General features: G+C 42.0%; 1 protein-coding gene across 19 annotated transcripts in view; it reads right to left on the bottom strand.

The window, feature by feature from the left end:
• Positions 1–23,715, bottom strand: part of BLTP1 (bridge-like lipid transfer protein family member 1) — a 454,074-nt gene that overhangs the window by 120,416 nt on the left and 309,943 nt on the right. For 18 of the 19 annotated variants that reach the window (XM_077476843.1, XM_077476844.1, XM_077476848.1 and 15 more), the window contains exons 43-48: positions 21,528–21,686; positions 16,516–16,691; positions 12,762–12,937; positions 11,970–12,676; positions 8,523–8,765; positions 7,411–7,504 (exon numbers count right to left, since the gene is read on the bottom strand). In XM_077476843.1, coding sequence (XP_077332969.1) covers positions 7,411–7,504; positions 8,523–8,765; positions 11,970–12,676; positions 12,762–12,937; positions 16,516–16,691; positions 21,528–21,686 — 1,555 coding nt within the window. The remainder of the gene's footprint in view (positions 1–7,410; positions 7,505–8,522; positions 8,766–11,969; positions 12,677–12,761; positions 12,938–16,515; positions 16,692–21,527; positions 21,687–23,715) is intronic. The other variant, XM_077476852.1, reaches the window with a different exon arrangement.

Genomic DNA, 23,715 nt, shown 5'->3' with positions numbered 1-23,715 from the left:
AAGCAAGAAGGAAACAAAAAGAAACCAAAGAAAGGATAAAAATATATGCAAAGCTGTCAAGTTACATATTGAAAACCTAAGAAAGTGACTTTAGATAGCTTCTCTAATATGCACTCAAGTTAATTAAAGCCCACAGGTTTAAAGTACAAACAGTTAAGCAACATAACCTAGCTTATGATTTCCACTTGCACCAGGCACATTTGCTAAGCTGAGGCTGGATTTTGGCTGTTGTTCCTTTTGAGCCAGGCTCCACTCTGCTCCATCTCTAATGTTACTAACAAGTGCTTATCATAGTGCTAATGTTAAGTTTATTGCTACAGAAAAAAAAGAAGGCAAAATAATGTCCTGATTCAAATGAAATGCTGACACCACTTTTGGCAAAAAGGATAGAACAGGTCGTAACCCGACCCTGTTGTAGTGAAGGATCAAGTATGGTTCCCTGCATGAAAGGGCCGCCAACTTCTAGCCGAGCTGATGGCAATCAGGAAGGCTAGCTTGCGTGACAGCAAGTTTAATGGAATTTCCGTGACAGGCTCAAATGGTGGTTTCTGTAACACCGACAGCCCCAAGTTCAACTCCCAAGGACACATATGTGACCTAATGGGGGGAAGCAAATAAGTTGCCGCCTGCATAAAAGGTTCCCCATTCACCTTGCAGACACTGGTAAAAAAAAAACTGTATGGGAGGGGTTATATAGGGGATCATTTCCTGTCTAATGACGTGTACACACGTAGCCAACTATCCGGCGGACTTCCCGCAGGACTGTCGGCCGGACTTTGCGAACGAGCTACTTGCCCACCCACGGCACTTTTTCAGTGGACTAATACGGCGTACTAAGTCCGCCGGACTATCCACTGTACTTTTGAAATGAATGGACTTGCCCACACATGCAGAGGAAAGTCCGCTCATTTTGAGCATGTCTCCAGGTAGCCGGGGCCAGCAAAAGAGGTGTCGCTGGTCCCCTCACCTGGTATGGTGTTAAAGGGGAACCCCTACGCCGAAAAATCGGTGTGGGGGTGCCCCCCTAGGTCCACATCAGACCCTTATCTGAGCGCGCTACCCGGCCGGCCAGGAATGGGGGTGGGGACGAGCGAGCGCCCCCCCTCCTTAGCCATGCCAAGCCACGTGCCCTCAACATGGGGGGTGCCTTGGGGAAGGGGGGGCAACGCGACCCCCCCACCCCAAAGCACCTTGTCCCCATGTTGATGAGGACTAGGGCCTCTTCCCGACAACCCTGGCCGTTGGTTGTCGGGGTCTGCGGGTGGGGGGCTTATCGGAATCCGCCGGACTTGTGGGTAATTAAAGTCCGCCGGAGGCTACACACGGGCAGATTGTCCGGTGGACTTGAGTTTGCCGGACTTTTCCACCGGATTGTTTGATCGTGTGTACGCGGCATAAGACTTTGCCTACCAATGTCCATTCACCTAGAGATGGCATATAACCCAGTAGGTAATGAATATTAGCCTAAGGCCGCGTACACACGGGCGGACTGTCTGACGGACTTGGTCCGCTGAAACGTGTTTCAGCGGACAATCCGCTCGTGTGTGGGCTTCAGCGGACTTTTTCAGCGGACTAAGTCTTTCGGAATTTCCGTAATATTGTCCGTCCAACTTTGGTTTCAGTGGACAGTCCGCTCGTGAGTAGGCAAGTTGGATGGACTAAGCATGGCGCATGCTCAGAAAGGATTTACACGGCCGAAGGTTGCATTGCAGTGTATTGGACGTCGTATTTCTAGTCCCGTCGTACGTGCTGTACACGTCATCACGCAAGCTTTCAGCGGACTGTCTGTTCATCGTGTGTGGTCAAGTCCGTTCATTCAAAAGTAGGACGGACTGTCTGTCGGATTGTCTGACGGACTTAGTTGGACGGACAGTCCGCCCGTGTGTACGCGGCCTAACTCTGTGTCCCATGATGTATGAAAAAGAAAAGAAAAGAAATGCAGCTATCGCATCCTAGAATTGGTAAGCTACAATATAATACATATTTGCTTTTGGGTTTAATACTGCTTTACCTTTTGTTGGTGAATAGCAAGCTTTGGTAATAAATAAATATATATATATATATATATATATATATAGTATGTGGTGTGTGACAAACTTCTAAAAAAGTATCACTCATCTTGTTAAAGGAGAAGTATGGGAATGCAAAAATAGGTAGTACATGCTACACTCATACCTGCGTTGCATTTCTTTCTTTCCTCAGCCCTTTAGTTTTTGTAGAATAGTCTTTTAAAGAGTCCAGAATCAGCCTCTAATGGTTCTTTTTCAGTTGAAAAGTTTACAGGGGGTGGATACAGCTCCACAATCCAGCCCCTCCTTCAATCGCTCCCTCTGAAGGACATGTGGGTGTGTCTGGTGAAGAGGTGCACACCCAGGCTGCTATCTAGAACGAGCACGTTCTTCATGTGCCTCTGTTTCCATGGCAGCATGTCCCTAGCTAAAACCCAGAAGCAGAGACACAAGTGAAGTCTCCTCACCTCTCCCTGGCTGTTATCTGCAAGCTGCTCTCTGCAAGAACCAACACCTCTGCCCTGGGCTTTGATGTTCCTGTGTCCTCCGAAATCCCCTCTCCCCATTCCCCTCACTCAAAGTCTGCATCAGTGTCTCCTCTTCAGCCTCATGTCCAGCAATGAACACGGGGAAGCTCTCTACACATAGCACTGTGTTATATCAGAAGAGGAGACACGTGACATGTGTCCCGTGTCTGTTCTCTGAAATGAACACAGTGCTCTGCAACTGATCTCACCTCCCCACCACCCCTCTGCAACTGATCTCACCCCCCACTGCCCCTCTGCCACTGATCCCTTCCCTCTCACTATCATCCCTCTGCCACTGATCCCACCCCCCACCACCATCCTTCGGCCACTTATCCCATCCCCCACCACCATTCCTCTACCACAGATGTCATCCATATCCCTCTATCCCTTGTACTCCTATACAGTCCTGTCATCCCCATCCTCTGTACTTCTATACAGTCCCATCATCCCCATCCTCTGTACTCCTATACAGTCCCATTAGCTTCACCCCCTGTACTTTTATATAGTCCCATTATCCCCATCCCCTGTTTGCCTATACAGACCCATCATTCCCATTCCCTGTACTCCTATACAGTCCTGTCATCCCCACCCCTGTACTTCTATACAGTCCCATCATCCTCTGTACTCCTAGCAGTGTGAAACCAGAATATGTACATGGAAGGCTCCATGACCTCAATCACATAGAACAATCTGAACAGCCAGTAAAAAGTTATGAAATCACAATATTAGCTCTAATTGTTTTACAGTAATTGCAGGCAATGCTGACAAAAGCCAGTGTTGAATTTTACTTTAAAAATATGTTCTCCGCAATATACTTTTAGCAGGAAAGTAGAATATAATACACTGTACAGCGCACTATCACGGACTTCTACACTCACTAATGCCTGCTGATTTCCTGAATGTGTGCTGAGATCGTTCTGTCTGCAACAGGGAGGAGGGAGAGGGAAGGAAGGAGAGGGAAAGTCTCGGCAATGAGCAGAGAGCCCAGAGCCAATGTCAATCACAGAGATGATAGGAAAAGGAGTGGATCCAGACTGCCCATTGTCGGTATAACACTTCAAGAAAGTCTGTAGACCCTCCCACAGGTAATTAACTCTATTTTAACAGAAACGGTACACTTCTCAGAGGGCAGAAAAGATTTGTAGTTACTAGCAGCTCATAAGGATTAGGATTAAGCAAATAAGGGGAAACTCATATACTTCTCTTTTAAGCTCTGGTAATTACCATTTCCAATTAAAACATTTTTCTTTTTACAGACCGAAAAGCTGGCTTTGAGATGAGCAGAAAAATGTAGGAAAAACCTGGTACACTGAGAAACTGTTTACTTCTCTTCTATTAACTGCAATGCATTTTGCCTTAATGCGGAAGAAAAATAAAATAGGATCTTTGTACTTACTGTAAAAATCCTTTTGAAGGTTATTGAGGATAATCATTTCTTGTCAGGTTGTTTTTCCACCTACAAGTAGTATTTGGACACTGGCAAAAAAAAAAAAATGTCTGCCAGCCCAGCATAACCACCACCCCCCCCCCCCCCCCCCTTATCCAGCATGCCTCAGTCAGGAATTATATACTATTAGGATGTAAAAAAATCAGTCCAACAAAATAGGACTACCTGCACTCCAAGGAACAGCACCCAAATTGAACTTAATGTCTTATAGGGGAACCTGTCAAAACAGCTAGGAGGTAGGAAATGGGGAATCAGCTTGATGGCCAGGGCCAAGAAAAAATGGTCACCAACTAGAGAGAAATGATTCAACATGGAAAGGAGCACCAATCCATAGACCAAGCAAGAAGCTGAACAGACAACCACCAAGGGGTGTGATAACTATTTCCAGTGTAGGAAGGAAAACCACCAACAACCAACCTGATTAACAAGGATAAGGAGTAGGACCCTGAAAGAAACCAGGTATTAGACCTGGGAAAAAGACCTTGCAAAGAAACCAGGTATTATACCTGGAAAAAAGGCCTTGCAGAGACAAGACCAGCTGATTAAAGTAGGAAGGCCCAAAGCCTTTACTCACCAGACCCTAAAGCTCCATACACACGATTAGAAATTCTGCCAGCAAAAGTCAGATGTGAGCTTTTGGTCAGAAATTCCGACCGTGTGTATCGGACTTTTGCTGGCGGAATTCCAGCCAGCAAAAGATTGAGAGCATTCTCTATTTTTCGGTCTGAAAAAGTTCCGATCGGAAATTCCGATTGCCTGTACAAATTACGAATCGCAAAATTCCTTATGCATTTTTGGAAACAATTTGACGCATGCTCAGGAGCATTTGACTTCATTTTCTCTGAGCCAAGCACAAGCTAGACTCACCAATTACAAGCAAAAGGCAGCTGGATGGTATCCCATTATGCATGGATACCAGAATGCAACCCAAGTGATAATGATTTTCCAGTGAAAGATGCCCTCCCATTGATGACGTTCATAGCAGCCAGCAGATAACTAATCCTACCAGGAACTACCTGGTTCTCAGGACAAACATATTGGTTTGTTCAGGAACTAGACTCACAACAGACAAAGGCTCTGGGGTAGACTAAGAAGAGCTGGGAGAGAAAACAAAACAAAACAGGAAACACCTGAGGCTCCTGCAAGAAGAAAAAGGTAGCTCCTATCTATAGATGAGGAATCAGGGCGAAGACATTCTGTGGACCATTCCAGCGAGAAACTACGCTAGTGTACATTGATAACAGGTGGCAGATTCCAACAATAAACCTTGGCAAAGCCAGATTTGGCTGGATCTTACAGGCTTAGGCCCTTCGGGGGATATTTTCCACTAGGGTTTCCAGCAATTGATCTCTTTCCAGAGGGACTTCTGAGTGTCCCACAAAGGGGATGCCAGGAAAACAGACTAGGTTTTAATCACAGGTGTAAATGCTCTTTCAAATGTCAAATGTACTGGAGTGACACTGACTGTAAGGGGTTAAAGTGGGAGTAAACACTGATGCATTCATTTTATCTATAGGCAAGCCTTTAATAAGGCTTACCTATAGGTAGTGTAAATATCTGCTAAACGTGCACTGTTTAGGAGATATTTACTGTAGCTGCAGCAAGTGATATCACTGGTGCATGCGTTCTGAAGGAACAGCATGCCCGTGTCATTACTTCAGAGTCCTGTGCCATCAATGGCGGTTCCCGCACACATGCGGTGGTGTTACATTGCCGCCCTGGCCACTCACACGCCCCGAGTCTGCAAACCCGAAAGGAAGATTAGGTGAAGATGGAAGTGCCTTCAGCAGTGGAAGGCTTTGTTCTAAGGTAAGTTTCACATAATGTGCTAGTATGCAATGCATACTAGCAAATTATGACATTGCCTTGTAGGTTTAATAATCTTTTTTTTTTAAAAGCCAGCAGTTTACTACTGCTTTAAGAGCAGCTAAAGCTGTACCCAGGTGACATAGTAGGTCATGGAGTCCTTTTTGGAGAGGGATGATACTGAGGGGTACTCAGTGCCACTGATGACATTACATGCTCCAAGGCAAGTAAAGCAATCCTATGGAGGAGAAGCTTACCCAGTAAATAGAACACGAATCTCTGGATCAGGGGAATTTCAAGGGAATAAAGGAAAATGTGTTAATCTGTCAGCGGTACAGGAGTCAGAAGCAGCTGAAAAGAGAGCCAGATGCAAGGAACATGTGTGCCTGAATAGTGATGGGAAACCTGCAGTATAACCAGGCATTAAGACTACTAAACAAAAAAAAAAAAAAAACACTTACTGAAGTTCATTTTTGTGGCAAAGGATCAGGAATATCACCAAGTACAAAGACAACACACCTTCCTCTCCATCGACATTTCTTTTCCATCCCAGCTCAATACATTTTTTTTGCTCACATTTACTTACATAAATTTCAGCAAATTGGTCAACAAACTGCATAGACAATTTGTAGAAACTTCTCTTTCTGGATCAAACATTTCTCAACCAACAGAGCCCAGTTTTTCAGGCTATTTCAGCAATTTCACATCTGCTACAATCATCCTTAACACTGTTGAACCTAAAGGCTCCAAAAAAAAGGACAAAAAAAACTCCTCCCTTGCCGGCCAAGATGTGAACCATCTATCGATCGATCCACTTGAGTACCACCAGTATGTTGGATTGTTCAGCGCTAGTAATAATCATTGTGTTCTCACCGGCAGGGAAGGCTTCCTCCTCCTGTCGCTAGGAGAACACAATAACTTCATGAGAGGGATTCCTCCATCAACGCTGGCTGTGTTGATGAGGAAATGGAGAGATTTTCTTTCCTGGTTGGGGTAAAGAAAATCACACCATCTATGGCCTGGCTAAGTAAGACTTTAATCTTGCAGATATTAAGGTGAATGAAATTAGTTAAGTTAACTAGTTACATTTTACCAAAATTATATGTCAAGCTGAATATTGATCATATGCTTTTGCTCATCCCTGGCTGTCACAAATTAAATTGAACAGCTCCAAGTACAAATTTGTTAAAATAAATCTTGATACACTGGACCCCACAAGATTATGCAGTATTAAATATTTTAGACAGACTGCACAGAGAGAGCTTAATCTAGGAAATTATTATAATAGTAAAATAAAGCGAAGTACTGAAAAGAAAAGACATGCGGGCTCTTGACTATGGTTAGTCTGCATGCTAAATGAGAAGTAGAAAAATCCACACGGATAAGTGCAGTCTGAGCAGTTTTGTCAGCTATTAAAAAAATAATAATAATTTCATGCAACACTTTCAGTGTTCATTTGCACTTATTACCTTGAACATGAGAGCCATGGGCCATCAAAAACAAGTTCATTTGACTAAACGTAACAGATGACAATGTTTGATGCAGGCCTAATTCATCAACATATACTGTATGGTTAATACGCAGACTGTAAAAAATAAAGATAAAAAAAAGAGCAACTTACTGTATATTTGGTGTAATGCCCTCCAGAAGAACAATATTAACACCTCCTATATGAGCTGTGGCGCATGTCTCGGTCATTTTCTGATGAAGTACATCTTAAAAAAGACAAAGTGCAACACAACTATTTCAAATCAAATGTTAATTATTGACAAAACAATGTGCATGCACTAGCTAGAACAATAATGTGTCATGCTGGAACCATGCTGCAACCGTGGGTCAGCATTTTGGAGGGTTAAAACAGGTGAGGAAGGGACATATTGGAAATTGATCACTTTATAGTGAGGCTGTAAAAAAAAAAAATCATATCTAAATACAACAGAAATGTAATATACTGCAAATTGCCAGTCCTTGAATGTAGTCGCTGCACTGGTTTTCCTTTTTATTTGGCTTTTTTCCTTTCATTCCACCTGGTGATTCTGCCAGTAACACTTCCTGACCGAGAGTCCGAATGCTCATTCAGTGTACTGTCATCAAATAGCCAATCAGTCCACAATCATGAAGGGGGTTCTAAGCCCCCATTCACACAGTTCCAAATCGCATGACAAGTCGCACCCCATTGCAACTTGCATTGACTTCTCTTAAATGAAGTCACAAGGTGCAATGAAATTGGCAGTGCAAAGCACACTGACGCGTGGCTCTGAAATCGGGCTGAAGTAGTGTGTTTTCAAAATCACACCAGTATGAACCAGGGCTAAAACCTGGAGTCAGAATTCAAGCTTTTTGCTCCAAGTGCTCTTTAAAACAACATTAGTTTTAAAAATATACAATTAAACCAGAGTTATGGAAAAGTGTCAGAACGAAATAGTTCTCCTCTAGTGAGAATATTTGGAATTTCAGCATTAAAGAATCAGATTATTCACTTTACGGTTTCACCCCGAGAACATACATCGTATAAACAATTTATGTGAATAAGCAATCACGCTAAAATCAGGTTCACAACAGTCAGTGTTGAATGGTTATATTATTATTGCCGTATGGAAAGATAAACTATAGTTTTCAAGTTTCAAAAGAGTAAACTATGCTGATTTGTATTACAAAGTACAAGGAAAAGTGGTAGAAAACACAATTCACCAAGGTGAAGAAAATTCATTGTTTCCAATTCTGTTTGATTACCTTTCATTTTCTCTTTCAGTGTAAAGCTGCCATGAATCCTCTTGAGCTCAGATTCCATAGTCAGGCCTCCAATGTCAGCTTCTAGGTGAGTGCGATTCACCATGCCTATTCCAAACACTATTAGAGTGACGTGCTGAGGCTCTGCTGTAACTAGACTGCGTTTTCTCTGACTCCTATTCAGGCTATTGTTGTCCTGTTCATTTTCAAACACCACCCTGCATGTTGGCTCCGATGGACTCCTTCCTAAAGATTTTAAAAACAACAGCTTAAAGCAAGATAAATCAGATACTACTGGCCAGTAACTTTACTGATCCAGCAATTAGGTTTCGTACACAGAAAGAAATCTACAAGAAAAACAGAAATGGAAGGCACGCACACCTAGTGCATTGCTAAAGATAATTTAACCACTTCAGCCCTGGACCATTTTGCTGGCTTAAGACCAGACCACTTTTTGCGATTCGGCACTGCGTCGCTTTAACTGACAATTGCGCGGTCGTGCGACTTGGCTCCCAAACAAAATTGACGTCCTTTTTTTCCCACGAATAGAGCTTTCTTTTGGTGGTATTTGATCACCCCTGCGTTTTTTATTTTTTATGCTATAAACAAAAATAGAGCGACAATTTTGAAAAAAACACATTATTTTTTACTTTTTGTTATAATGAATATCCCCCAAAAATATATAAAAAAATATTTTTTTCCCTCAGTTTAAGCCGATATGTATTCTTCTACATATTTTTGGTTAAAAAAATCGCAATAAGCGATTATTGATTGGTTTGCGCAAAAGTTATAGCGTTTACAAAATAGGGGATAGTTTTATGGCATTTTTATAAAAAAAAATTTTTTACTAGCAATGACGGCGATCAGCGATTTTTATTGTGACTGCGACATTATGGCAGACACATCGGACATTTTTGGGACCATTGTCATTTATACAGCAATCACTGCTATACAAATGCAGTAATTCCTGTGTAAATGACACTGGCAGTGAAGGGGTTAACCAGTGGGTGGCAGTGTAGGGGTTAAGTGTTCCTAGGGGTGTGTTACTAACTGTTGGGGGCTGGGCTTTCTTTTAGTGAACACTGATCTCTGCTCCAATTACATGGAGCAGAGATCAGCGTCTCTTGTTGCTAGGCAGAACGTTTACAACGGCATCTCCTAGTTCAGCCGCCCTGTGAGATGATCGCGGGTATGCCCGCGGCGATCGAGTCCACGGGACCGGACTCACGGGGGTCCCGCTCCGCGGCGTGCTCGCGATGGCAGGGTGGCAAATTTAAAGGGACGTACAGGTACCTGCCCGTGCCATTCTGCTGACGTACATCGGCATGTGCCGGTAGGGAAGTGGTTAATAATAAGACATTTTTATATAAAAGTGGGTACTCACAAAATGCAACTGACAAAAGGCCAAAAACACAGTGCATCAGAAAAAATCTGTTTTGACTCCATTCAAAGTTCTTACTTTAACTGAAGCCCTGATGAGGGAATCTTTATCTAACCCTAGAAACAGGATGGTTGTTTTTTGTTTAGTGTAAACCAATCAATTATTTGGACTCTTATCCTTCAGTCCAGTGCTCCTTCCATTAAAGCACACTTTTTTGTGACATACATTTTAATGACTACGTATCCAAGTTTACACGTGTTCCCTGTCGCAAGGCCACACCTTTTTATTTGAAGGTTTTTCATTTTGGGAGCTGCTCCACAGCAGGGACATATCTGTAACATTGCCCCTAAGCTTCCTGTGTGCCAGTATGAACACAGAAGAGAAGTGATTTCAGAAAAAGGCAAAGTGGACCATCTGCCCCTTTTTTATTATCCCTCCCCCTGTTAACCTTTTATTCAATCGGTATAAGATCTATGTTTGTCCCAAGCATGCTTAACCACTTCAATACCGGGCACTTAAACACCTTCCTGCCCAGACCAATTTTGAGCTTTCAGCTCTGTCGCACTTTGACAATTGCGTGGTCATGCTACACTGTACCCAAATGAAATTTTTATAATTTTTTTCCCACAAATAGAGCTTTCTTTTGGTGGTATTTGATCACCTCTACGGTTTTTATTTTTTGCGCTACAAAAAAAAAATACCGAAAATTTTGAAAAAAAAAAGTTTTTTTTTTGTTTCAGTTTCAAAACTTTGTAAATAAGTACGTTTTCTCCTTCACTGATGGGCACTGATGGGGCTACACTGATGGGCACTGATAAGGCGGCACTGATGGGGACCAATGATGTGGCACCAATGAAGTGGCACTGATGAGGTGGCATTGATGGACACTGATATGTGGCACTGATAGGCGGCACTGATGGGCGGCACGGATGGGCGACACGGATGGGCGACACGGATGGGCGACACGGATGGACACTGATAGGTGGCACAAAATGGCACTGATTGCTGGCACGGATTGGCATGGATGGGCAGCACAGATGGGCATGGATAGGCGGCACAGATGGGCATGGGTGGGCACTGATAGGCGGCACAAGTGGGCACTCATAGGCGGCACAGGTGGGCACTCATAGGCGGCACAGGTGGGCACTCATAGGTGGCATTGGTGTTATACTGTACTAATGGATGCCAATCAGTGCCAAACAATAATGCATGCCAATCAGTGATGCCCATTGTGGGCACTGATTGGCATCCATTATGGGCACTGATTGGCATCCATTGTGCTGACTGGCATCCCTGGTGGTCTAGGGAGGATTACCTTTTCCCTGGTGGTCTGGTGGCGTCCCTGGTGGTCCAGTGTGGGCATCCTCGGGGGGGCTGTGCTGATAATCGATCAGCACAGACCCCCCTGTCAGAGGAGCAGCCGATCGGCTCTCCTCTACTCGCGTCTGACAGATGCGAGTGAGGAAAAGCCGATCACCGGCTCTTCCCATTTACACTGTGATCAGTCGGAGACTCTTTACCGAGATCGTAGTTGCCGGGTGTCAGACTGACACCCTGCAACAACGATCGCCGCGATGCGCGCCCCCGGGGGCGCGCAGCGGCTCATAATCCTGATCACGTCATATGACGTCCGATCAGGATTATGAAACCACTTTGCCACCGTCAATTGCCTATAGGGCGGGCGGCAAGTGGTTAAATTAATTATTGCTGACTAACTACCTCTGCTGAAGTCTGTTTCAAGCATCAATTACTCTTTCAGTAAAAAAATAAAAATAAATATATCATATTTTATTTTTATTAGGCTTATTTCTTGAGGCTTTTTTATTATTATATCCAGGCAAACCTGCCTCCTCTTAGCCTCTGTTTGACAGAAAAGCAATGCAGTCCATGGTATTCACCTACACTGAGCATATGGAAACTTAAACCAGCAGAGGCACTGGCCTCCATTTTTTTTTTTCACAGGGACACAGGGTACTTGAGATATAGTTAGATGTAATAAAATAGAAAAAAACAATAACACAGAATATGCTCAAAAAAAGAAAACTTGTAGGCTATGTGTTAATATATACCTGCAGGACCAGGAGGTTCGGATGACTTTTCCAAAAACCCAGTGGGGTCAGATATAAGAGAGTAGAAGTTGAGTAGTTTGTACATGTTCTGCCAGCACTCTGCAGAGGGCTCACTTTGTTCTGAAACAGTTATGGAATCGGAGTCATCCATTTGGATTGTCATGTGATCTACTGCATCTTTGGAGCCCTTGCGAGAAACCTTGGAGGTTCTCCGCTCTGACCTTCCCAATGAGTTCTTGTTTCGAGACTCTTTCTTGTTGTTATCGGTGCTGGCTCTTTTGTTCTTTAAATTATTAAATCTTGTGCCTCCATTTAGACTGCCCCGAGAGCTGCGACTGAAATCAGAGGAGCGAAAATCTCGATGTTTCCTTGTCTTGAAGGTAGGGGTGGGTGAAGCAGAGCCAGCTGTGTATCTACTGAGTTTAATATCTGTCTGTGTTGCCTTGATGTCATCAATCATTGTACTAAATTGATGTATAAGACGTACCAAGGCCATATCTACATGCTGACTAATGGACTGGCAGGATATGGTGAAGTTACAGTGGAAGGTGTTATAGTATCTTTTGCTGAGGTCATGAAAAGAGAGTGCACTGGTGGGGTTCTGGGGAGTGGACATAGATTTTTCCATTACCACTGCATTTATACTGAAGGTTTCTAGCATTAGAGCTGGTTTGAATTCAAGTGGAGGAAGATTGATGGCTCCTTGTCTAAAGACACAAATAAGAGAAATATTTTAGCTTTTATTATAGAAATAAGATGACCTAATGACAGCATGTTAAAAAAGAAGCAAACCTTCTGGCTCGTTTGCTCCTCCTTTCTTTTGAAGTATCAGAATCAACTATGTCAGCTCTTAGACAGTCTAAAGTGCCAGAGAAGGACAGGTGTTCCCCAAAGTACATCCTGTAGCTTAGTGGGACAACGTCTTGTGGCTGGATACCTGTATGACTCAGCAAAGGTTTAAACACCACCTAGAACATAAAATATATCACAGTAATTAAAATATCAGGAAAAATATAATTACTTCACAAAAAATATTTAATTTATAATTCTATTGAAAAACAGAGATAAACAGAGATGTTGTAATGCCCAGCCTTGAGCCTGCCTGTCAATACTTTTTTTTGTACTGACCATCTTGCAATGAGTTTGCACTGTTTCTAAGTATAGATAGCCGAACTGCTGTTTTTTCAGGAGCAACGATTTTAATAATGCTTAAAGTGAAACAATGAACGTGAAGTATTCCTTTAATTTTCATACCGGGGGGGGGGGGGGGTGTCTATAGTATGCCTGTAAAGTGGCGCATTTGTATCAATGCAACATTTTTTTTTTAAAAACTGCAGTTTTTTCAGAAACAGTGATTTTAATAATGCTTAAAGTGAAACAATAAAAGTGAAATATTTCTTTAAATTTTGTACCAGGGGGTGTCTATAGTATGCCTGTAAATTGGCAAATGTTTCACGTGTTTAGAACAGTCCCTGCACAAAGTGACATTTCTAAAGGAAAGAGAGTAATTTAAAAGTACTCATGGCTATAATGAATTGTCAGTCCCAGCAATACAAATAAAAATCATTGAAAAAAAACGGCATGGGATCCCCCATAGTCCATTACCAGGCCCTTTGGGTCTGGTATGAATATTAAGGGGAACCCCAAACCAAAAAAAATAAAAAATTGTGTGGGGGTCCCCCCAAATTCTATACCAGACCCTTATTACGCAACCTGGGAGGCCACAGGAAAAGAGGGGGGACGAGAGAGCGACCTCCTCCTAAACCGTACCAGGCCTCAAACATGGGGAGGGCGCTTTGGGGTAGCCCCCGAAACCACCTTGTCCCCATGTTGATGGGGACAAGGGCCCATCAACATGGACCCCCACACCATTTTTTTTATTTTGGTGCGGGGTTCCCCTTAAAATGCATACCAGACCTGAAGGTTCTGGTATGAATTTTGAGGGGGGACCCCTACGCCACTTTTTTAAAAAAAATTGCCACAGGGTTCCCCTTAATATCCATACCAGACCTGAAGTGCCTGGTATGGAAATTGGGGGACCCCCAAGCAATTTTTTTTTACATTTTGGTTCGGGATTCCCCTTAATATTCATACCAGACCCAAAGGGCCTGGTAATGGACTATGGGGGATCCCATGCCATTTTTTTTCAATGACTTTTATCTGTATTGTCAGGACCGACATTATAGCCACTAGTACTTTTAAATGACTTTTTCTTTTAGAAATGTCATTTTGTGTAGGGACTGTTCTAAACAAGGGAAAAATGTGGCAATTTACAGGCATACTACGTACAAAATTAAATTTAAAGGAATATTTCACTTTTATTGTTTCACTTTAAGCATTATTAACCACTACAATACTGGGCACTTTCACCCCCTTCCTTCCCAGACCAATTTTCAGCTTTCAGCGCTCTCGCATTTTCAATGACAATTGTGCGGTCGTTCTACGCTGTACTCAAATGAAAATTTTATAATTTTGTTTGCACAAATAGAGCTTTCTTTTGGTGGTATTTATTCACGACTCCATTTTTTATTTTTTGCGATATAAGCGAAAATGGAAATTTGGGAAAAAAATGATATTTTCTTCTTTCGATTTTAAAAGAAGTCCAATAAAATAAAATCTTGTCATAAATTTAAGCCAAAATGTAATCTGCTATATGTTTTTGGTAAAAAAAAAAATCAGTGTATAATAATTGGTTTGTGTGATCATGGACATATGTACGCAAATGATCATGTACAGGTGTGTGCAGGTGATCATGGACATATGTATACAGATAATCATTGGGACATGTGATTTTAGTGGGACATATGTGGGGGTCATGTGTTTTTATTATTTGGGGACGTGTGGTCTGGGGACATGTGTGTTTACACTAGACTGGGGATCAGTGAGTAAAAAGCTGTAAAAAAACAGCTCATACTCACTGATCACTAGCCGGCTGCAGCGATCTGCTCTCCTCTCCTCAGCGACAACATCCGTGTGAGGAGAGGAGAGCCGATTGCCTAGCAACCGGCTGTTTGTTTACATCACGTGACATCTGTGATTGGACAAGGTCGTCATGTGATCAGGAGGGCCAATCACAGAGCCCTCCTGCTGATCCGAGACGCGCCGTGTCCAGGTGACACGAGCGCATCGGGATTGCGCCGCTGCGCGAGCACGCGCGCACTCCCCCTCCTACTGAAGAACGTTTCTGAACATCCATTCAGAAGGAGAGAGCTCCCACCGGCTATATATGTACATTGGCTGGGTAGGAAGTAGTTAAAATCAGTACTCCTGAAAAAACTGCAGTTTTTAAAACTTTTTTTGCATTGATACATGTCTCCTGGGGCAGGACCCAGGTCCCCAAACACTTTTTTTTGACAATACCATGCATATAAGCCTTTAAAATTAGCACTTTTGATTTCTCCCTTAGACAATTCATTATAGCCGGTAGTTTTAAATGACTTTTTTTCCCTTAGAAATGTCATTTTGTGCAGGGACTGTTCTAAACAGGGGGGAAAAATACGCCACTTTGCAGGCATACTATAGACACCCCGCAGGTACGAAATTTAAAGGAATATTTCACTTTTATTGTTTCACTTTAAGCATTATTAAAATCACTGCTCCCGAAAAACATTAAAAAAAAAATGTCATTGATACATGTCCCCTGGGGCAGGACCCGGGTCCCCAAACACTTTTTATGACGATAACTTGCATATAAGCCTTTAAAATTAACACTTTAGATTTTTCATGTAAATGTCCCATAGACTTTAACGGCGTTCCGAATTTTTCCCGAACACCGCATATTGTTCGGTGTTCGCAGAACATCCGAACAACCAAAGTTCGGCCTGAACTTATGCTCGGCACGAACTGTTCGCCCATCCCTATTTCTAAGCTTCTGTGAGTACATCAATATTGCAACTTTATTATATAACAAAGAGTAACATACTACTCAAAAGTCCTTTCTCTTCTTGAGCTTTCAGCCTTGTCTATCGGACAAAGAGAGCCAACTAGTGCCAACAGTGGCATGTGCTCGGAGAGATGTGCAGTGTGTTACTGTCCCTAGAAATGTCAGCTCTCCTCTATATTTAAAAGGAGTTTTAGAAGCGTGCCTATATGGACAACTAATAGAGCATCTAGACTTCATTTGGTGGTGGACTTTTTTGTCCAAATCTTAGCGCAGCACAAGAGAGCTTTGAGCATGTACGGTTGATCAGATCAATTAATAAAAACTTAAGGACGCTGTAAAACATTCAAATGAACCTTCAAAGCTTATTGCTTTTGAGAAGAGCTGCTATTTTTACTAGCTTTGTCTAAAGTGTCAAATACATTACCGTACAGGTAAAACTTTTTTTTAATGAAGGAAAGAGAAAAAATGGCTTGCTCAGGGTCTCAAAGAAAATGTGAGAATTTATACCCTGTAATATATTTGTTTTACAACAGATGGCTGCAAGGGAGTCATTTTATACTATCAAACTTAGGCCAAAAATCAGATTAAAATGGTCTTAAGCATTAGTTTGTGCAGATCCAAGGAGAGTTCTCAAGTTTGGTATAAGTGTTATTTTTTTTCAACCTGTGCATCTGCAAGCTGGACAGCAGGGAATCCTTGGTTGCTTTCTTCTATACCAGCTATATCATCTTCGCTGCTGCTGTGTTGAGAGTGGGTTCCATCCATTGTGTTCTGATCACTTGATAGTACAGTGTTGAAATCCGAAGCTGAAGGAATGGTTGGCAAGTTATGTGTTGTTGCTGAAATAAAATGAACCCTTTGTATGTAAAACAAGTGTAAACAAAATTAATTTGTCCACAAAACAGCTCTATTGGCAGACTTTCCTGAATATATGACAACTGTTTTACCTGCCAAAAATGTATATTGATCTTTCAATGATCTTGTGAGCTACATACTCCTGACACACTGCACAGACAGGAAGCTGTTTTTACTACTTTAAATACAGATTTACTACATTCCTGATGCAGGCTCACTTGTTCCAAGATCAATTCTAAATTCTCAGGTGATAATGATGATTCAATGAGCAGACCCGTGCTGCCTCCGGCTGATTGGATGGATTCCAGCCAGTACAAATTCCCTCAATGGGGTCTCGCCTACCCGAAGCTAGGAAGCTTATCTTATATTATAGTTTAGTACTCCGGATTGGATAAGCATCGGTTTGACGGTTGGTTTTCTGTCAGAATGGCTGGACTGGTGTTAGGGAAGGCGGTGCTTCCTAGCTTCGGGTAGGCGAGACCCCATTGAGGGAATTTGTACTGGCTGGAATCCATCCAATCAGCCGGAGGCAGCGTGGACGGAATAGGAGTTCCATGACCAGCTGATCCGTCTGTATCACAGAGAGGGAACCTGCTTTTTCTGACCTTTTGGTGAAACAGGTCAGAACGTGAGAACACTTATGGAATAACATTGAGCAATGAGACCTGTGTGGAAACTATAGAAATACATCAACCGTGGGGGCCAGTACTTACCTGCCAGGAAAGGGGATATAATCCCTGGATTTTTCTATTTGGTTGTTCTGCTGTTTACCTTACAGCAGTAAGGTAAGGGGCCACTTCACCTGATGTGCCGTGAAAACACTGAGAATAAGGACTAGACACGTTCTTTTGGCAACCCTTTGGAGAAGCACTCAATTAATCACTGGTCACTTTATTCACCCCAAGTTCACATATAGACTCTATTTATTGAGCTGCTTTTGTTTTCTTTTTGTTTGCTTTTTCTTTCATTTTGTTGATTTTGCACGGTGTGTGCCACGCTTGGAATGTACACAGTTCTCTGTTTGAATTACTTTGGAGATGTTTTGTATGCACAAGACACTTTGATATTTATTGCTGCTATTTTATTTAAGCACTGGACACTTTATATTCACTTATTTGATTATTCACGACTGTATTTGTCTGAGGCACTTTATATAGTTGGAATTATTTTGTATACACTGTGCAATATATAATTGTTTAATTTAGGGTATACTATACCCACTTAATAGGCAGAAATTGCATTTTTGTTAGCACAACTTTTAATATATATTTTTGGTATAAGAGATTATAGTATAGTTTAATTTTATGAGGTAGCGCAACACCATTTGTTTGACTCCCTAACACTTGCTGTGCTTCCTGAGCTTACCATGCGTAAAGGGAGGCAGTCTTCTGTGCCCCGGAAAAAGACATTGTCGGCTCCTTCATCCAGCAGAGCGGAAGCCTTTCCTGTTGCAGTGTTCAGATGGAGGACACAAAGCCCATACTCCTGCAGCAAGTCAACTTCATGGCCCTTATGCAGGCCATTTACACCTGCCAAGCTACCCTGACAAGTAAGATTGACTGCCTGAAAACCGACATTAGCCTTATACTGTATATAAGAATATGGATACAGAATAATATGATAACCAGGGTAATTGGCGCTACCTATAAGTAAAACTCCTTATATGTATGTATATCAATATATAATTCCGAATTGGCAGCAACCTAATGATATAATTAGTATTTAGCCGTAGCTACTGTTATTACTATCCTCTCTTACTTCCCACCGTTGTCGAGCGCGGTTTTTTCCTTTAAGAATATGGATACGTTTTGCACCCATCTGACAGAGGCTGAGCGGCGTATGGGAAACTCTGAGGACATGTTTTAGGGCCACACTGCCTCCCTTCACACCCTATATACTAAAGGTAAAGACCCTAAAATATAGCCCAGAGGATGCAAAAAACTGAATTTTTTTGTAATCAGATGACTCCTCTCAGAAAAAGTTAAGCACAGACAAAGGCAACAAAAGTTTTTGTTTCTTTTCTGGTTTCCACCTGAGGTAATATCCCACGGGTAAATTTACTAAAACTGGCACACACAGTATTTAGTGCAACTGTGTACCCAATCTGTTTCTAGGTTTTATTGTCAAAGCTTAAAGTGGATGTAAACCATCACATATAACCAGTGAAGTGACAGCCGCAGATTATACACGGGGATGAAACAAAGCTCCCTATATAAGTATTACCGTATATACTCGAGTATAAGCCGAGATTTTCAGCCTCTTTTTTGAGGCTGAAAGTGCCCCCCTCGGCTTATACTCGAGTCATCGCTGTCTGCCCGCTCGATCAGCGTGTCGAGCAGACAGACAGCGGCCATTCTATTCAAAAGCCGCGCCTCCGGCTCCGCCTTCACCTGTGATAGGCGGAACACTGAATTTCCCAGCAGCCTGTGTTCCGCCTATCACGGACATCGTATCATCCTCGTACTACGGACGAGGATGATACGACGTCTGTGATAGGCGGAACACAGGCTGCTGGGAAATTCAGTGTTCCGCCTATCACAGGCGAAGGCGGCGGCGCAGCTTTTGAACTTTACAATGGCCGCCGACGAAGAGGGCACGGGACGGAGGCAAGGCAAGGCAAGGCACGGCACGGCACGGGACGGGACGGGACGGGGGCAAGGCAAGGCACGACACGGGACGGATGCAAGGAGGCAAGGCACGGCACGGGACGGAGGCAAGGAGGCAAGGCACGGGACGGAGGCTCGGGACAAAGGTAGGCTGGACACACACACACACACACACACACACACACACACACATGGATGGAGACACACACAGGGATGGATGGATGGATGGATGGAGACACACACACACAGGGATGGATGGATGGATGGATGGAGACACACACACACAGGGATGGATGGATGGATGGAGACACACACACACAGGGATGGATGGATGGATGGAGACACACACACACAGGGATGGATGGATGGATGGACACACACACACACAGGGATGGATGGACGGACACACAGGGATGGACGGACACACAGGGATGGACGGACACACAGGGATGGACGGACACACACACAGGGATGGACAGGCATGTCTCACCCTCGGCTTATACACGAGTCAATAAGTTTGCCAGTTTTTTTGGGGGTAAATTGGGGGCCTCGGCTTATATTCGGGTCGGCCTATACTCGAGTATATACGGTACATCTATATCTGCTGTCTTCAGCTTTAGATAATGTTTAGAATGTGCCCTTCCTGTTAGGATTTTTTTCTCTACCTGGTTATTGTTGCAGAGAACCCTGGGCACACAGCCCCTCTACACACAGGTAGACACTCACAGCTCTCTCCGTTGTATCGTCCAGAGCTGCGCTAATCTATTTATACCAACCTCCCGCGACTCCAAACTCCAACATCTCTTATCATAATGTGACAGAAACATGTCAGGCTGATAACAGAGGGATCCAGCAAGAGACAGCTACTAGACACAAGAAAACACTGTAGATCTATGTGCCCAGCTCAAATTTCAAGACCGGGTTTACATCCACTTTAATTAAACAAGCTGAATTTTTGACTTGCCCAGAATTCACCTCTTCATACAGCCATTTGGCCAGTGAAATTGCATCTATATATTCACTGTGCAAAGGGGTCAAAACATTTTAACAAACAGGTTATATAATCTGTCCTGATTTTAAACACAAAATACTGCATTTGGCCATTAGATGGAGCTATGTATCATGGAAATGACCTGTAATATTTAGTGCTATCCTATGGCTAAATGTGGAATTTTCTGTTTAAATCAAATATTTACATTCTAACCGCACAGGATATAGCCTATTTACATATGTTTTTGGTTTTGTTCTCACAGAACAAATGTACATGCACTTTCACTGGGTGACTGGCTATGCAAACGCTTTATAAATTAAACCCATATTGTCCTAGACAAACAAGGATATCATTTGTGAAAACTGTAAGAAAAAGTATAGATGCTACAATACCTAAAGTGATTGTAAAGTCTTTTTTTTTTTTTTCTCTCTCTCTATAAAAATAACAAACATTTTATACGTACCTGCTCTGTTGCAGTGGTTTTGCACAGAGCAGCCTGGATCCTTCTCTTCTCAAGTCCCTCTTCGCTGCTCCTGCCCCCCGCCCCTCCTTTGAGTGCCCCCACCCCACAGCAAGCAGCTTGCTATGTGGGCACTCAAGCCGAGACACAGCTCCGTGTCTCCATAAAAAAAACTTTTGACTTCAACCCCTTTAACTCTGGCTGTCGATTTTCTAGGTGTAAAATTACAATGAGCTCTTGTTGGTTGGTGCCAGAAGCTCCTTTGCTTTTTATTTCTTTCAGGTTTTACATAAAGTCCAAAACCTTAACATTTAAAAAATAACAAGTCACCTAAAAACCCTACCCAATGATGAACACAGATGACAATATATAAAAATGTTGATGTTATTTATGAATGAAAGCATGAATATACAGTATGTGACAATGATCACATAACACACAAAGACACGTGAGCCGTTATTCCTGGATAACGTACGGGTTTGAAAGTCTATTAGAACAATACTAGACTGAACTTTCGTGTGCTCTGGGAGTACAGCAACTAGCAGTGCAATTTTTGGCTCAAAGTAAAATAATTAGATGACATTTACCTGGTATGATATTTGTTTTACTGTAGAATGCACCAGTGTGCTTTTTTTTTTTATATTGTTGTACTATAACAGCCTTAAAAACTGAAGAGACCCTCTCTGAATATTACTTACACAGATATGTGGTCTTTGTCTCTTCATGTACTTAAAAATTTCCAAATAAACCTAATTGCCAATACCTGTGGGAAGGCTGTTGTTTCCAGACTTGATCAGGGGTGATTCGTGTACCACACTGCCTCTATTACCCACTGCATTTGACATCCAGTTATAGAAGCTCACAGAGGAGGGTTCAGACAATAAAGGGTGTTCTGATAAAATTTCTGTGCCCATAGTATTCCCTGTATCAATAAATTAGGAGACGATTCAGAGGACTTTAATAATAAAAAAAAGTTTTCTTAACAAGTATATTAAAGTTGTAAGTTAAAAGTTTCATCCAATTTCTCACTCATTGTAAACTAAACTGGTGTAAAAAAAAAATGATTTGTGTGCTTAATTTAGCATTGTAATATTCTGTACTACACAGACCCCGACTCACTAAAAGAAAGGCAGTACAGAACAATGTTTCTGATAAGAAGTATGTACTTGTTCAATATTTTGGTAACACAATAATGACAGAAACCACTACATTTCTTATGGCTGGGGTCTTAAACAAACTTTCCATCGGGTATAAAAGGTAAGAGGATGGTTTAAATTTTTGTGCAAACTCCATTATCAGTTAGCTTCCTAGATGTGTTTTACATGGCTTAGAATATGAAACATAATATATAATACACTAGAAAATGAAAAATGACAGGCATAAGTGCTACATACTATTGGCACATGCACTAACACACAAAGACAATGCAATGTACACATATTGTTTAGGTGAAACAGAAAAGACAGTCTGAATGAATTATGTAAACAAATAATTAGACTGCATAATAATCAAGTTATATCAATGAACAGCAATGCTCAAAATGTAGGGAATTATCACTCCAAAGTGGCACTGTGATTAAACCTCATTATAGGTTTTCACCCATGGTAACAAAAAAGTCAATAAAATCCACCAAAATATGTGCAAAATAAAGTGTTGAGATCTTCTCCCGTTAAGATAATTATCAATCACACACCACCTCGCATGCACTGCTGATTCCTCTCCCCAGCAGGTATAAACTCACCAAATCGCAATACCTCCCGCTCTCGCGGTGGGCATAAAACACTTATGTGAATATCCTTGCAATTTGGTGAGAGGAATCAAAAGTGCACGTTAAGTGGTGTGTGATTGATAATTATCTTAATGGGAGAAGATCTCAACACTCTATTTTGCATAATTTTGGTGGATTTTATTTTATGGACTTATTTGTTACCATGGGTGAAAACCTATAATACAGTTTAGCCACAGCAGAGTGATAATTCTCTACACTTTAGCATTGTTGTTTGCCTATTTGTATGGTGGCAGCAGTGAGAGACAACACATATGCAGCAAAATTATTGAATTACATGTGTTTTGCTTTGTAGATAGATAGTAATTAGCAGTTTTTTATATCTTATTTCTTCCTCCACAGAGTGGAGGATATTTTGCACATTTTTATATCAAATAACAGTAGATGCAACACAGTTGACATAAAATATGTGCCCAAACGTGCACAGTTTAAATATTTCCTTTAAAGTTTAAGATCTATCATGTAAGAAGAGAGGGTTATAAAAGGCATGCCAGATATGTGAACACAAAAGAACTGCAATTTTCAAATGTGAATACTCTCGCAATAGTATACAGTTTTCAAAATGTTGCTCTTTGCCTTTTACTTAAAATGTTACTAAACCCAGGACCCTGCATTCACTATATCTGGTCTCCCATAGCACACAGAACATGGAAATGCAATTATTTTAGTAAATGTAAACTGCTAAATACCTTTTCTCATCAGCAGTATATAGCAATTTTGTGACTTCTATCAGTGTACGGACAAGCACTGGTTCAAGTTTGTAGGAAGAGTTTTCACTTTCCTCTGACTGTCCTATGAGGCTGCATGACTCCTGACTCTCTGTCTGGATAGTGCTGATTGGCACTGTACTGATCACATGCACCCTCCCAAAAAAACAAAAACCTCTCTAGCAATGCACACCAAGCTGAGAATGTGCCAAGTGACTACTAGGGCTATGTGCTATCAGCAGATGGATTGGGGACAGCAAAAGAAGGGGAGGATCAGCGAAAACAGCACCAAACTACCTTTTTACACAATGCAGAGGAGTGACCCCTTAGGTTCCAGAGTATAATAAGTATGCTTTACTGCATATACAGACTTAGATTACTGTTGTGGGTTTAGTAACACTTTAATAAAGGGAAAGTAATATTGTAACCAACATTATGGCAAATTCTAGCTTAATATC

The sequence above is a fragment of the Lithobates pipiens genome, unplaced genomic scaffold, assembly GCF_037356315.1.
Source record: "Lithobates pipiens isolate NorthernLeopardFrog02 unplaced genomic scaffold, aLitPip1_a1.2 Scaffold_13, whole genome shotgun sequence".
NCBI classification, from domain to species: Eukaryota; Metazoa; Chordata; class Amphibia; order Anura; family Ranidae; genus Lithobates; species Lithobates pipiens.
This window is presented reverse-complemented; position numbering and strand designations above follow the sequence as displayed.